At 42.8% G+C, this 15,209-nt stretch overlaps 1 protein-coding gene across 1 annotated transcript; it reads right to left on the bottom strand.

The window, feature by feature from the left end:
* Positions 1–7: 7 nt before the first annotated feature.
* LOC310784253 (G-protein coupled receptor-associated protein LMBRD2B-like) lies at positions 8–13,259 on the bottom strand. Its single transcript, XM_083645270.1, has 17 exons — positions 13,060–13,259; positions 11,984–12,081; positions 10,770–10,868; positions 9,241–9,408; positions 8,145–8,355; positions 7,737–7,811; positions 7,448–7,561; positions 6,755–6,938; positions 4,885–5,066; positions 3,790–3,923; positions 3,435–3,540; positions 3,124–3,221; positions 2,643–2,746; positions 2,127–2,173; positions 1,806–1,914; positions 637–739; positions 8–99 (listed from the first exon to the last, which is right to left on the bottom strand). Exons 1-17 carry the CDS (start codon positions 13,231–13,233, stop codon positions 36–38), a joined length of 2,070 nt encoding a protein of 689 aa, XP_083501396.1. The 5' UTR covers positions 13,234–13,259; the 3' UTR covers positions 8–35.
* Positions 13,260–15,209: the final 1,950 nt, after the last annotated feature.

The following is a 15,209-nucleotide window of genomic DNA, read 5'->3' as shown; positions in this document are numbered from 1 at the left end:
GTATCATCTTGTCTTCCCTCGGTGTCTTCGGTCTATCAAACATTCTCGAAGATGCCCGTCTGAGAGGGTGACAGAGACCGGTACTGTCCTGCTGTGAACCTGCAGCGTCAGAGGGACAGACAAAGGTGATGGTGACGAATGAGAAAGCTCAATCACTAGATCTAGTTCAGCCAACATTTTGATTGTTGATATGATCATGTCCAGAATCCCATGACTATCTGTATTGCAGGTAGAGAGATAACAGATCTACTAGAACCAACTATCATCAACACACTCATTCTTCTTCTACATTCCCAAATTGTGTTAACTTCTTGTAAATTAAATAATCGTGAATTATAAAAATTCATCCGGGGGTTCGAGGAACCCCCTCAAGGACCCTTGGTGGTTCTACGGACCCCACACTGCAGTAGGCCGTATTCTGTTTTCATAATGTCTCCTCTGCTGCCACCTGGTGTCAAGTGTCAAGTTTGTTTAGTTATACTGTATAGCCCTTTATCACCAGCCAGGTAGAAAACAGCATCAGAGACGAGACAACTGATGACTGTGAGGGCGGTGGTAATGTTGTGCACCTCCGGGTAAGCACTAGGTTCAATTGAGTTTGTGATTCATTGATGGCGTGTTAAATCAGAGCCATACCTTTTGGTTGGAGAGCCTGTGAGACCGTCATCAATGTCGTTGTCTTGCAGTAGGCCCGCCTGCTGCTCCCTCTGCTCTCTGTCGCTCCAAGAGAACTGGAGTGCTGCAAGCACACACACACATATGCGCGTACACACACACGCGTGCACACACACACACACGCACACACACACACACACACACACACACATGCAGGCACGCACGCATGCACGCACACACACACACACACACACAACAGGAATTGTGTCTTGAGTAATAGATATGGGAAAGTGATACTCAGCCACAAAGGGTGAACGGTGAATTTGAAGCAGAATGAAGGGTGGAGTGTCGCTTCATGAAACAAAATGTGTAACGCATCCTCCTGATCCTACGTTTTTACTTTATAGTTGTCAGATTTTGGAGGAAAATGTCAAATAATGTCACTATTGTCTATTTGTTGAATATGGACAAAGGGAACACTGCTCAAAGGCACTAAATACAAAGAAAGGATCAAATTGAGACTGAAATATAACGATGTAGCGGAGTGGCCTTCTCTCTGAAGCCTTGTCAGGATAAATGTAAGAGAGCGAAATGTGAGATATAGATGTTGGATTATGAAAGTGGGAGAGCCGGATTTGAATTCAGTCTAGTGACACAAGTGCACACTGAGGATAGGTTTGTCTGTGAAGTGAGGGTTGGGAGTCACAAGATGCAGAATGTAGCAAAGTAACCCAACCTGAGATACTGTAACCCAATGTTCACTAGATGCGGTACAGCTCCATGCGGATCCGGTAAAACTGCCAGAACAGACTCTCGCCCATGTTAATAGATGGGCAATACATGCGGTATGGAAAAAAATATGCACCTGTTCTATTTTTGTCGGATCCCGCATGCGTCTGACAGATTATATTGGTGTGGGTCTGTTCCGGCAGCTGTGCTGCAGCCGTACCGCAGTCGGTGGACATAGGCCTTAAGCCTCAGCGTTGGTTTGCTGCATGAGATACTGAATCTAGTTTGTTAAAGGTATTCTGCTCCACAGGGGATTTTTTTAATAGCCACCAATACAGGTGGTTATTAAAAAAATTCATTTTTCAAAAATCAATCAATCAATCAATCAATCAATCAATCAAAAACTCACATAAATGCATATGCAATACAGTGAATTATTTAATGCTTTGGTATTAGTTTACCACTGGTCTTGGACTCGGCTAAAGGGCCGCTGTCATCGTCCTTTAACTCAGAGTAACCCCTTCTAGTGCGTCCTGTGGCCCCCTGGACCCCGTACCGCTCCCTCCAGGCCTGACACACACACGCACACACACACACACACACACACACACACACACACACACACACACACACACACACACACACACACACACACACACACAGTGAGCCAACAGGTTTATGTTAGTATGTTAGTAATGTTGGCTTCTGAGAAAAGTGACAGAGAAATGATAGTTAATTAACTGTTAAATTGACAGAGAAATTATAGAGTTAACTCTTCTAACCCATCTGCGATTCCCCCCATCCTCTGTCTTCTGTCGTTTTCTCCTCTCTACAGAGAAAGCACAAATTACTGAGTATTTCAAACGTAGATACATTCTTATTACATTGTTAATACTCACTCTATTATTCTGTATTGTTACTGTTTCCAGGCACACGTATTGGGCTATTGAATGTTGAATATTTTGATAACAATGACTAAATTAAAAATAAAAATTGCCTGCCTACTTTTGAAACGTACTGTATGGTCCACATTTTTTTTACATGCATGCTGCACTCTTCCTCGCAATAACTAATAATTAATTAACAAATAAATGAAAGAATGCTTCGACAAGTACAGCAAATTAATTGTACTGGATTGTAAACAAATTAATATAAAAGAGTGAGCCGATGAATGAGTGAAATAACCTGCTAGCGAAATAACTAGCGAAATCATGAACAAGTCTGCAACTGAACAACAACTGAATGAGCCTAGCATACACAAACAGAACTATTAGAAAGAAGCGAGTGATTGAACGTGCCTCTTCTGAGGAGTTCCCTGCCTTCATCCACCAAGTCAGAGGTCAAGTCATCGTTGGTAATGTACTGCTGGAAGCCCAGGAGGTTCAAACAGCGAGAGCCCAGGCTGCGCACGCGCACACACACGTGCACACACACACACACACATACACACACACACACACACACACACACACACACACACACGAACACACGCAAAGCACGCACACAGACACACACAGAGGTGGGTGACATGGCCAGTATTGGTAAACGGATACATGGGTCAAATCCTGCTTAACACATAAAAAACGGTGAAAAAACAATGTTTCAATTGCATGTGTCAATTCCTAATTTTTGATAGATGCACACATGCAGACATACACACCAACTCGTTGCTGAAGCTGAAGGGGAGACTGACCAGCTCGTTCAACTCATCACAGCAATCTAATTTGTGTTGATAATTTATTGTATAGAATTAATACACACCATTGTACAATGTCTTACTTGTAAAAAGTGGCAAAGCAGAGCAGCAACACCAGCATGGGGTAATAGATGTAGAATCCATCGGATATGAAGGAGAGCAGACGCATAGAGCCCATGATCTGACAGAGAGACAGCGAGAGAGAGTAACATTAACATCCTAATAGCATTCAAAACATGCAAAATCAAGCAAATTGAATTGCGTTGAAGTGAGAGAGGAGAGAGACAGAGAGAGAGCGAGGGAGGGATAAGGGCCATGATGGAGATATTTCGTGCATATGCATGCGTGCGTGCATGTGTGTGTGTGTGTGTGTGTGTGTGTGTGTGTAACCTACCGAAGTGTAGGAGGTCTGTATTCTGTCTTGATGGGAGATGGCTGAGTCCATGTGAATCAGACCCAGGAAGTTGAGGCACAAGGGAGGAGTGAGGCGACAAAACAGCCTGAACACAAAGAAGAGCATCTGGTGATGTGACCAAACAGGGTCAAAGTCACACCACATTCAGCTTCCACCTTCCAAATTGCGCCTCCTAACATTGTATTCCTCTCATTTGTCCAACTGTGTATTGTAAAACTTCCCCCAGCCTTTACATTATTACAACATTATCACAACTCCTGCATGCTGATGTTTAAGTCTGCAAATAATAATGATCAATTATTAATAATCATTATAAATGATAGTAGGGACATACATGCCGCTGAACTGCAGGCTGTAAGCGTCAGTTTGCTGATGTGGCACCAGGTAAAAGTAGTTGAAAACTCGTATCCTGAACACTGTGGAGTAGACACACACACAGAGGAAGAAGATGCTGACAAAGCACGCCATCTGGTGGAGAGGAAACAACATAACAGGCAGAAAGAGGAGGCAGGTTAGCTGGATTCATTACAATTGAGTAAGTATACAGGCTCGTTTGCCCTAGTGACAAAGATGTATTTTCATATCTGAGTTAAAGGGATAAGAAGCAATTTTTTTTTACACTTTTAAATGTATCTTTGGTTTCTGGTTAAATCCATTCTAACACACTTTTAACACAGCTGCTGAAACAGCTGGCCATGTACTTTGCCCAGGCACGTGTACCATATGGTGCGTCTGGGCCTGGTACGAGGGATCAGGGTTGTAAACAAACGGCTTCGACAGCTTCTATGGGCAACTGCCGCAGTTCAATGTGAACTCTTTGAACTCTAACTGCTCCTTCATACTTTAAGCTAGACACTCCATTTACACATTAAGCGAGTAACCACTTTTAGGACTCTGCCCAGGGCGCTGTCCTCTCTCAATACTTCTTCTCCCTGTACACTAACACCTGCACCTCCAGCCATCAGTCTATCAAGCTCCCTAAGTTCACAGATGACACCACTCTCATATGGCTCATCTCTAATGGTGATGAGTCTGCGTACTACAGGTAGGAGATCGACCACCTGATGACCTGGTGCAGTCAAAACAACCTGGAGCTCAATGCTTAAAAATACAGTGGAGATGGTTGAGGACTACAGGAAGAACACAGCCCCACCTTTCCCCATCACCCTGGGTGACTCCCCAGTCAGTCTGGCAGTACCTGAACCTCTCGACACAGGGACAGCTTCTTCCCAACCACCATCCGCCTCTTCAATAAGACCCGAAAGCCCCCACAAATCAGGACTTTGTCCGTCTGTGTGCTTCAGTGTGCCTCCATGTGTATGTGTATGTGTGTGTGTTTGTATGTATATGTACAGTAGGTGTGTGTGTGTGTGTGTATGTGTATGTGTGTGTGTTTCAGTGTGCCTCCATGTGTACTGTATGTGCCCACCTCGATACAGATGTAGCTGTGCTGCTTCTCAGCCATCTGAAGGAAGACAGCAAAGAGGGAGAGGACGGGGCGTGTGCTGAAGAAGGTGCACTCCGACCAAACCACCGCTGCTGAGAGGAGAGCCAGCAGCAACGCCAGCACCCTGCAGAAACCCTGCCGCAACACACACTCCCAGTACCACTCTGAGGAGGACACACACACACCCACACACACGCATGAGTCTACATACACATACAGTAAGGGTCCACGCATGATGATACACACAGGTATGGAGCCACACACAAACACACTCAAAATCAAAGCGGGTTATATTACCGCCACACAGTATCAAATTGTCTCATAGAGACACTGCATGAAATAGGCCACACCCATCACAGGGGAAAGCTCTCCGTTCACATCCACACACCAGCGTCATTTTCCTTGAATTAAACATAGCTAAAAGCTGTTGTGTGGTGGGCTGCGCAGACAACAATTGAGAATTGGCGAGAAGAAAAATGTGGATCTAGCTGTCAGTAAAGTAAGTTGGAGTGTTCATGTTCCGTATATACGATCTTTGTTTGCAACACGTGACCATGCATGCGATGCCCGTTCTGGGCGTGGTTTCTGAATGATGACGCGCTCCGCAGTGTCTCTATACGCTATCCTCTAGTGAAACAATGGTTTTCTACACTTTTTCCCCATGACATGTGCATGCATGTGTGCACAGGTCGTACAAACACAAAAGGTTACACAAGTAAGATCCTTTCTATGGATTTTAATTGTATGAGTACCGCACTTCCGTACTATTCTATCAAGGGTTTTTGAAGGCTAATATCAATATCAATATTTTTGTATTGAAGCTGCTGATATGTGTTGTTGTGTTAAATCATCTTACATTATCCCATGTATGTAGGTTTCATAGTTGCATATTGCATACATATTTACAGGGACTGTGATTGTTACTCTTCAGTATGCAGTATTATGTTATGCCCATTACAACATGCTGCACACTATGTTATCATATCATATATCATTTGGCATTTATCTGTGTTTTTGTACAGATGTTACCCGTTTCAAAACGCCCTCAAATACAGGCTGCAGTTGATACCTGTAGACGCTAGGTGGCAGCAGAGTGCATGAATCCTGCTGACAGGATTTTCAGACAATGCACTGATGAGGGCATTTTGAAACAGGTAACATGTGTAGTATAGTACAGTGGTTCTCAAAGTGGGGTTCAGGGATCCACAGGGGTGAGGGGGTTCCAGGGGGTCCCCAGCAAAAAGGGAAATACATTATTTTAACTATAATTCCATCCATAAGTAACACAATGACAGAATGTATCACTATTTTGGTCATGGGTTTCATACACCTCCTGTAATACAACATCTAAAAGCAAAAATCTTATCAGATGGGGACCCTGGGACAAAATCTTATCAATGGGGGTCTGTGGTCTAATCTGTGTCACTTTAGGAGTCCTTGACGTGAAAAGGTTTGAGAACCACTGCTACAGTAGATGCTTGCAGGTCAACAGTGTGCATCAAATATGTATTTGATGTTGTACTTCTGAGAGCATCTGAATACAAATGAATGCTAGCTAGACAAAAGGTGGTCAAAGAAAATGACCAGTGGTGTCGTTTTGACTCACCGCTTTGACAGAAAACATGTGTTGAAGATGTCTTATCTCTTTTTTGACAAAATACTTTGGTAGCTAGGACATTAAATCAGCTGGTTGGGGATGAAATACTCATTTCACCCGCTGCTGTGGCTGGGTCGAAGACATGGCTTTCCACATTCCCTTAGTGTAGGATGCTAAATGTGTCATTTGGGTAGTCTGATGTGAACTCACCTACAGAAGGAGTGTAGATGAACCTGCAGTCTGATGTGAACTCACCTACAGAAGGAGTGTAGATGAACCTGCGCAGCCAGCCGTGGTGCTGAGCTGAGGGGAAGCTGTGGATGAACTGGCGGGCCGGGCTGTTCTGGCTCTTAGCTGCGTCTTCTAGATGGAGGGCCTGCTCTAATAGGATGGACCACTGGACCTGAGTCTGACCCTGCCTCTGCACTGCAGAGATCACCTGAAGACACACGCACGTCACGCACGCACGCACAGCCAATAGACATTAGGGGTGGTGGGGGGATCGATACAGCATAGTATATTTTGTGTGGCAATATGTAGTATTGCACGATTGCCGAGTATCGCAATATTTTATTATATAAATTGTCAGCTGCATGCAACATTTATGACATTTATGTTTTTTATGGCAGTGTTGGTCAGTCTGTCTGCTTGACAATTTTGCTGCAATAAAAATGATTGAAGTGAGATGAACAGACAGGAAATCTGATCATGGATAACAGATTAATAGATGTTGACAAAGTTTTCCTTCAGGGACATATCGGGCGAATATATCCCAATACTAGCATATCGCAATACTATCGTATCGTGATAATATCGTATCGTGGGACATCTGGTGATTCCCACCCCTAATAGACATCATTATTCAATCACAGCATTTTTTTGCAGTGTTTCTCTCCAGATCACAGTACTATGTTAAATAACAGTTATAAAACAGTCATAAACAGTTACTTGTTTATGAAGCTTGACGAGGCTCCTCTTGGTGGGAAGGATGTTTTGTTGGCTGTCACCAGCAGCACGGCATTCCACGTCCCTCCCCATCTGCTCCTGGTACTCAGCAGGACACTGAAATGAGACGACAGACAGTGAACATAGTCCCATAGAACAAGGAATGCCAATAGAATATATAAATAGGACAAGATTATCAGGGGGGAGGGGGTCACAAAACCTTGACTGTAAAATGTGACACAAATAGGCACGTAGTAAAGTTAGTAGATGTAGTAATGAAGGGTTTTCTCACCTTTCTCAAAATCGTGTCCACATACTCCCTGAGACAATGGCTGTACCTTACAGATTCATGGGCAGTTGCCACCTCCTGATAAAAATATAAATATTTTTATTTATTTTTATTTTTTTAACAACATTGTATTGAATTTGTGTTGTAATATCAAGGTTGATTGGGCCATGATTCTGATAAAGACACTGATCCCTGTACAACTGAAAAATTGGTGTTTTGATTCTGTTCTGCAAAAAAAAGTAGGTAATGAACCTTTTAGATTCATTTTTACAGCACTGCTGCTGCCCTGTTGCTCCACCCTCAAGATATGTTTTTTCCATATTAACGCAGTATCCAAGATGGAGGAGAATCTTCTGTATCACACAGCTACTGAGAAAAGCTTGACACAGACACATTTTTCAGTCCTCTCACCTCCATGACATCTGCCAAGTTCTCCTCTGCCTCGGCCTTCTCAGTGGCCATTTTGGCTGCCTTGAAGTAGGTCTTGGCCAGCAGGTAACCTTGGCAAGATGAGAGCCAATAGGAGCGCGGGATCTCCACCAGGCCGTAGCCTAGCAACAGCACCAGAAGGAAGAGGCCCCAGGTGTTGGCTGCTGTGATGCCGATGGTCTGGAGCTCCGTCCTGTTCAGGTTTTGCAAAGGCAAACAAATCACTGCACTGGCGTGGCGCCAGCAGGACAACACTGCCACACAGTGCTACTTCAGAAGCAAGGCTCATTCGTGTGACCTCACTGGTGTTACCCGCCCCCCCCCCCTTTAATTTTCTGTTCTTTTCTTTGATGTTTAAAAAGAAGTGTGTCCCTGAATCTCTTGGCTGAACTGTTATTGGACTGCACTTAGTAATGAAAGATAATATGACATCCCAGGGGTTGGGAGGTAGTTGAAGAAAAATACAGATGTACGGTCAGTTGTGTGTTGTTTCCTGTTCCTGTGCTGTGCATCAGGTGTGCAGTTTAGTAAAAAAAAAAGAAGAAGAAGAAGAAAATATGAAGAGGAGAAGCGAGCTAAAGACAAAGGTATGTGTTATGATGAAGGTTTGCTAGTTTGCTTGTTACTAAAAAAGACGGTCAAATTGTTTTGCACAATTGTCTGATTGCTGGATTGATGGACTGGATGGCTAACAACTTTCTACAGCTTAACGCAGACAAGACTGAGGTTCTTATTATTGCTTCAGAGTATAATTTCTAAGATTGCTCAGTGTATTGGGTTCCTTTCCTCAACAACTCTTTATTTTTGATCAGGCTATGTACTTTGAACAACATATTAAGTCACTGACTCATACATGTGATGATCAAGCCTAAACTGTGAAATGCTCTTCCATTGGACTTTTTTTTTTACGGTTTTATGGTCTTATTTTAACTATTTTGCTTGTGATTTTGCTCTGTGAAAGGAGCTACATGAATAAACTTTACTTACTGACGTCCTACTGTTCTGCCCCAAGAAGAACTGTATGGAAAATCCCACAGTGCAAAGGTATGATGGATGCTGCTCAGTGTACTTGACTTACCATGTGAAGTGCCACTGCGGGTGAGCAGCGAGGTAGATGAGTAGAGAGATGAAGATGAGGAGGTAGGTGCCGTAGTAGATGGCGTTTTCAATCAGAGCTGTCTTCATCTTCCCAACCCTGGAGAAAGCCCCTGACCGTGCATAGGACTGCATGAAGGGTAGCAGCAGCCTGCGCACGCACACGCAAATGCACACACACACACACACACACACACACACACAGGCATGCATGCACACATGCACGAGGGCATGCGTGCACACACACACACACACACACACACACACACACACACACACACACACACACACACACACACACACACACACACACACACACAGCATTTACAGACAGTGAATATGCCAAATGACAAAAAAGGTGGAAAGTGATAGCTCCTGTGTTTGAGTGTGTGTGTGTGTGTGTGTGTGTGTGTGTGTGTGTGTGTGTGTGTGTGTGTGTGTGTGTGTGTGTGTGTGTGTGTGTGTGTGTGTGTGTGTGTGTGTGTGTACTCCATTCCGTTTGTATTGGGAGGTATGGATTTCACGGTTCAAATGTTAGGAACACCCCATGTGATATCACCTACCCTCGGATTCTCCACCCTCGGATTCTCTCTGCCGATCTCAAAAATCCAAGATGGCAGCTCTGCCCTTCAACCGTAGTTAAAATTGTAGTAAATACTGTTTATTAGCACTTGTGGACTCTGTGGACATGTTGCTACAGTGTTTGTTTCCCGACTGTTTTTAAATGGAACGCCGGAATGGAACTCGGGTGTGGCGTCACTCAACTGCAAATATTCCTAGTTCCCAATTAGGGATGTCAATTTTCGGTTAATTTCACTTTCGATTAACCGACGCTAATAATCGATTAACCTATCGGTTAATTCATAATTTTTTTATATTATTATTATTATTATTTTTTTTTTTGTCTATTTACTCAATGAGCTCATGCCCAAACAAGGCGTGTCTATTTAGATGCTGAAATGTTAATGCTTTTTGTGTTAGAATTATGCCTTTATTTTTTGTTGGCTTTGCTGAAATTTATAAGTTTATTGCCACATTTTGATCAGGTAATCATTCCAAAATCATTCTGGCTCTTATATGGATGACAAGGAAATATATTTTTGAGAGCTTTATTTCCTGTTTATGTAAACATTACAACTTAATGTTTACATAAACAGGAAATAAAGCTCTCAAAAATATATTTCCTTGTCATCCATATAAGAGCCAGAATGATTTTGGAATGATTACCTGATCAAAATGTGGCAATAAACTTATAAATTTCAGCAAAGCCAACAAAAAATAAAGGCATAATTCTAACACAAAAAGCATTAACATTTCAGCATCTAAATAGACACGCCTTGTTTGGGCATGAGCTCATTGAGTAAATAGACAAAAAAAAATATATATATTAACTGATAGACCGACAGCAATAACCGAACAACGACGTTAGCGACGGTTAATCGATTAACGGTTAACCGTTGACATCCCTATTCCCAATGCAAATGGAATGGACTATGAGTGGCAGAATCTCACCAGGTGAGAAACTGGGACGTCCAGTACACCACTCTCCAGAACACGGGTAGCACGCCATCTGGGATGTAACTCCAAGGCTCCTCACATACCTTGGGTACACTGAAACGCACACACACACACACACACACACACACACACAGGCAAGTGTGAGAAAAACGTGTGTGCACGCTCTCGTAGTAAAGTTTCACAACGCAAACAATGAAATTATACCATTTACAACACACTGTACAGGATGCTTACACCTTTAAGACAAACAGTTCAATGTAACATTTTTACATCATGATATACCGATGATGACATCACTTTATTGGCTGTTGTGAAAGTGAAACAGAAACCTCCAACCACAGTGCAATTATGACACACTTATTATTATTAACCAGTTACATTTACTGCTGTTTTTAGGAAGATTAATTATTCTGAACAAATTCATTATGCTATGCTGCCATAATTATCTAACCCAGTTTCCTGCAAAACCGATGAAAGTTTGAAATCCATGGCATTTCACAAACTGTTACACACTTTTACTGCCACCAGCAAAAACATTTTGTGTGAGACAGTCAAAGTATGACAGGGACTGTTAAACAACAGCACTGATAGTATGACAGGGACTGTTAAACAACAGACACTGATAGTATGACAGGGACTCTTAAACAACAGACACTGATAGTATGACAGGGACTGTTAAACAACAGACGTATGACAGGGACTGTTAAACAACAGACACTGGTAGTATGACAGGGACTGTTGAACAACAGACACTGAGTGCGTCAGGGGCCATTCGTTCAGATAAGACAACAGACAGAGACTGCTCTTTTCAAGGCTTTTCTTGGTGTGGCAATTTTTTAATGATCTATCTGCTTTACCTGATTAAGTCAAACTAGTATTGTGTAGTTCAATCCCTAGAACATCAACCTGCAAGCTAGGCTATGCTGTATTAAATACATTACATGTATAACCTGCTGAGAAGTGTAACATCATGAAGAACTCATAAGATTTAAAGCATTGAAACACCGAACTGTCACCAGGAAGCGAGATGGATCAATAAAAATGAGGCTCGTCTACCGAATGTCCAATTTATAGCTTGGATGTATATAACAACTGTATTCCCAGAGGCTGTATTAACAGATTATTTTCAGTCATTTTATCCATATCTTTCTTGTGTGAATTTCAAGAAACTGCATGTTCAGCGCCAATCAAAGCAGAGATCCATTTACCTGGCAGTTGGATCAACAGTTGTCTGATTAGTGTGTCTCGCTCCGCTCAGTGGAGGATGATGCTCTCCGTTATCGTGCTTACACTGCTTGTAGATGGTCTAGAAAAGCAGCGGAGGACACACACCACATACACACACGCACGCACGCACACACACACACACACACACACACACACACACACACACACACACACACACACACAGAATGAAATAGAAGATGGTTGGTCATATGGTTCAGGTAAGGGTTGTCACGATACTAGAATTTCTAACTTTGATACTGATACCATTTTTGATACCGGGAAGGGAGGGGGGGGTGACAACACATCAAGAGGCATGAAAATAAAGGAAGACAAATGGACGGACAGACGCACACTTCTCCATAATCTAACATTAGGTCCAATAAAACTCATTAAAAACTTTGCACTTACACAGCAGATTACCACTGCAAGTGTCCTCTAGAGAGAGAGTGGCGTCAGCGGGGGACCAAAATGCGTGACTCATTAGCCAATGAACAGCCAGGAAGGGGTCTCGCACTACTTTTGAATGCTAAAATAAAGCTGATAATGTACAATTTGATAAAAAAAACTTTAAAAGTACAACACAAACTGTCCATTTTGCTGCTCGACAGTGCTGCTTAATCCAGGACCTTACTTCCTGGAACTCTTAAGAGTAAAAACTGGTCCATTGGAGTGAATAGAGATGTCGCGACTCTTCTATATAAATGGCTCTGCCACTGCTCTAGTCATCAGCCTATCACAACACTTTTAGCTTGTTGAAGCAAATATGCCCACCAATGATAGGGAGGGAAAAATCTGTAGTATGTTTGAATTTTCATTAAGAGAAAACGTTGTTGGTATCGATACTGTTGCAAATGAGTATTGTATCTTTTTTTTGGTATGGATACTTATGGATACTATCGATACCTTTGACAACTTTACTATAGGGCAATAAATCTTCCATGCCATGCCATACTCTCATGTATGCAACACACACACACACACACACACACACACACACACACACACACACACACACACACACACACACACACACTAAATCGTTCCAATAGTTTCATACCGTGCTGACGTCGAGCGGCAGGATGAAGACGATGAGGAAGCAGAGGAACCAGGACAGCAGTGTTCCCAGCAGCACCATCCGCTGCTGCTTCTGCAGGTCTCCATAGCGCTGCAGGAGGTAGAGGGCCAAGAAGAAGACCACCACCACCACAACGGCCAGGGCAGCAGCACTCATAGTGACAGGGAGGAATGCACGGGCGTCAGGAGGTCATGACGGCAGACTGGGGGGAGATATACAGAGAGAGAGAGAGAGAGAATCAGCTCTTATCTTCTGGAAGAGAGAGAGAGAGAGAGCAGAGGCCTAGTGAAAAGAAGCTGAGAGTAGGGGAATGTAGTGAGGAACTAATGTTGTGAGGTCTTTGTCACAGTGGAAGAATAAGCAAACCCGCACTTGATGCTTTCATGTTAGCAATGGTGTTCATTCAAGTGACAGAGTCTGTAAGTTTGCACAATGGGGAGAGAGACAGGGATGATAAGACAAACCTGCGATACTTCTGAGACAAACAAGACAAAGTGCAGACTGAGGGCTGTGGACATTCTGCTTCCCTTCACCTTAGGATAAGGCTTATCCTATCTCTGTGAGATCGGCTTTTCTGCTGTTGCCTCGCAGGGTGTGTTCACACTGGTCCCTTTCAGGCAGCCCTCCAAGTGAACTCGGACATATTCGTCTGCATTTTTTGCTCATATGTGAATAATTCACCTCCTCAGGAGGTGGTCTGAGTTCGGTTCACTTTGAGTCCGTGTTGTGGTTCGATTCACCTGTGCAGTGTGAACACATTGAATAAGCGCTCCATGTTGGCTCTTTGCTCGTAACTATTTCAGTGATAACCTGAGTTATGTGCTCATTTGCTGTTTACTGATATAGGCCTAATGTTGAAGTAAGGTAACTCTGTGTTGGTAACAGAACTTAACATTCCTACGTTGGTTGACATTTTACATTCCAATATAGCAATAAAGCATGCTACAACAAGGTTTTGAAAGATGTTTCTTTATCCAATAGTACAAGACAAGTATAACAGCCATCTTGTTCCAAGTGAAAACTACCCATAATCCAAAGCAGTAAAGGTCTGAGCTCCAGTGGAACTAGTACTATGTACAACATAACATTAAGGATGAGGCCCCATCAAAGCTGATCGAAGTGGACCAAAAACTGACAATGTGAATGCAAAAATAAATTAAGAACTGACTCCCTTTTTCTGTTGGTCCACGTAATAAGAGGACCAGAGGAATGAGTTTGTTTCGTTTAAAAATGACTATGTGAAAACACACACTCACAACACTGAGCATGACTTGAGTGGCCCAGTATCAAGCCTGAAACCCCGGTTTGAAAAGTGTAAAACAGGATCATTGCACTAAATACAGTGATAGACTTGAGCTCAGCAGCCTCTAACAAATTCTTGCCAAATATCTGCATTCCACACACACACACACACACACACACACACACACACACACACACACACACACACACACACACACACACACACAGATTGAACTTTATTGTTATCGTTCTAGCAAGGTGATTGCGAATTGTAGGCTATTTCAAGCTATACAAGCTATTCATTCAATATTCATTTTCTTTATTTTTATCATTATCAACCGTTAGTCCCCCTATCGTGTAGGCTATATTTTTTTATTTTCTTTTTGTAACGTTAAGTTGTGTACACAAAGACAATATTGTGAACTTGAACGAGTTATGCCCATCATATCAGGCATTATTTGGGTTATGTGAAATAATTGGTCAAACTGACGCTCGTTGTTCATAGCCTACTCTGCAGTGCAGGGCAGGCATGTGATGTGTAATATCTTGTGTTCGAGAGTTTCTGATTTATGATTTGGCTTAAATAGCGTATTCTTACCGTAGGAGTTTCTCCTCGGCAGGCAGCTGAAATCCACCCGTTTTCTCTTCATAAACCAACCAGTCACACTGTGTTCCCGAAACGTGGAGTCACAAAGTGTACACAACCTTTGAAACATCATTACGCAATGCGTAACGACGCGCATACAGCGCGACAGGCGCCTCATCGGAATTCTGGGTATTGTAGGCGATATAATGGTTGCTCGGGTGCTGTCCAAAGAAAAATGAGGAATAGTAGCTACATTTTCATTGTTATTTTATCAATGGGGGAGTAACGTAAACGTGTAGGCTAC

This window comes from Poromitra crassiceps (assembly GCF_964638095.1).
Source record: "Poromitra crassiceps genome assembly, chromosome: 10".
In the NCBI taxonomy this organism is placed as follows: Eukaryota; Metazoa; Chordata; class Actinopteri; order Beryciformes; family Melamphaidae; genus Poromitra; species Poromitra crassiceps.
Note: the sequence above shows the minus strand (reverse complement) of the source record. Positions and strands in the feature narration are given on the sequence as shown.

Coding starts and splice junctions, on each gene's coding strand:
- LOC310784253 (XM_083645270.1), bottom strand. CDS start 13,233: ATGAGTGCTGCTGCCCTGGCCGTTGTGGTGGTGGTGGTCTTCTTCTTG. Junction 7,812..8,144: donor ACTTGGCAGATGTCATGGAG/GTGAGAGGACTG, acceptor TATTTTTATCAG/GAGGTGGCAACTGCCCATGA. Junction 6,939..7,447: donor TCGTCAAGCTTCATAAACAA/GTAACTGTTTAT, acceptor GTGTGTCTTCAG/GTGATCTCTGCAGTGCAGAG.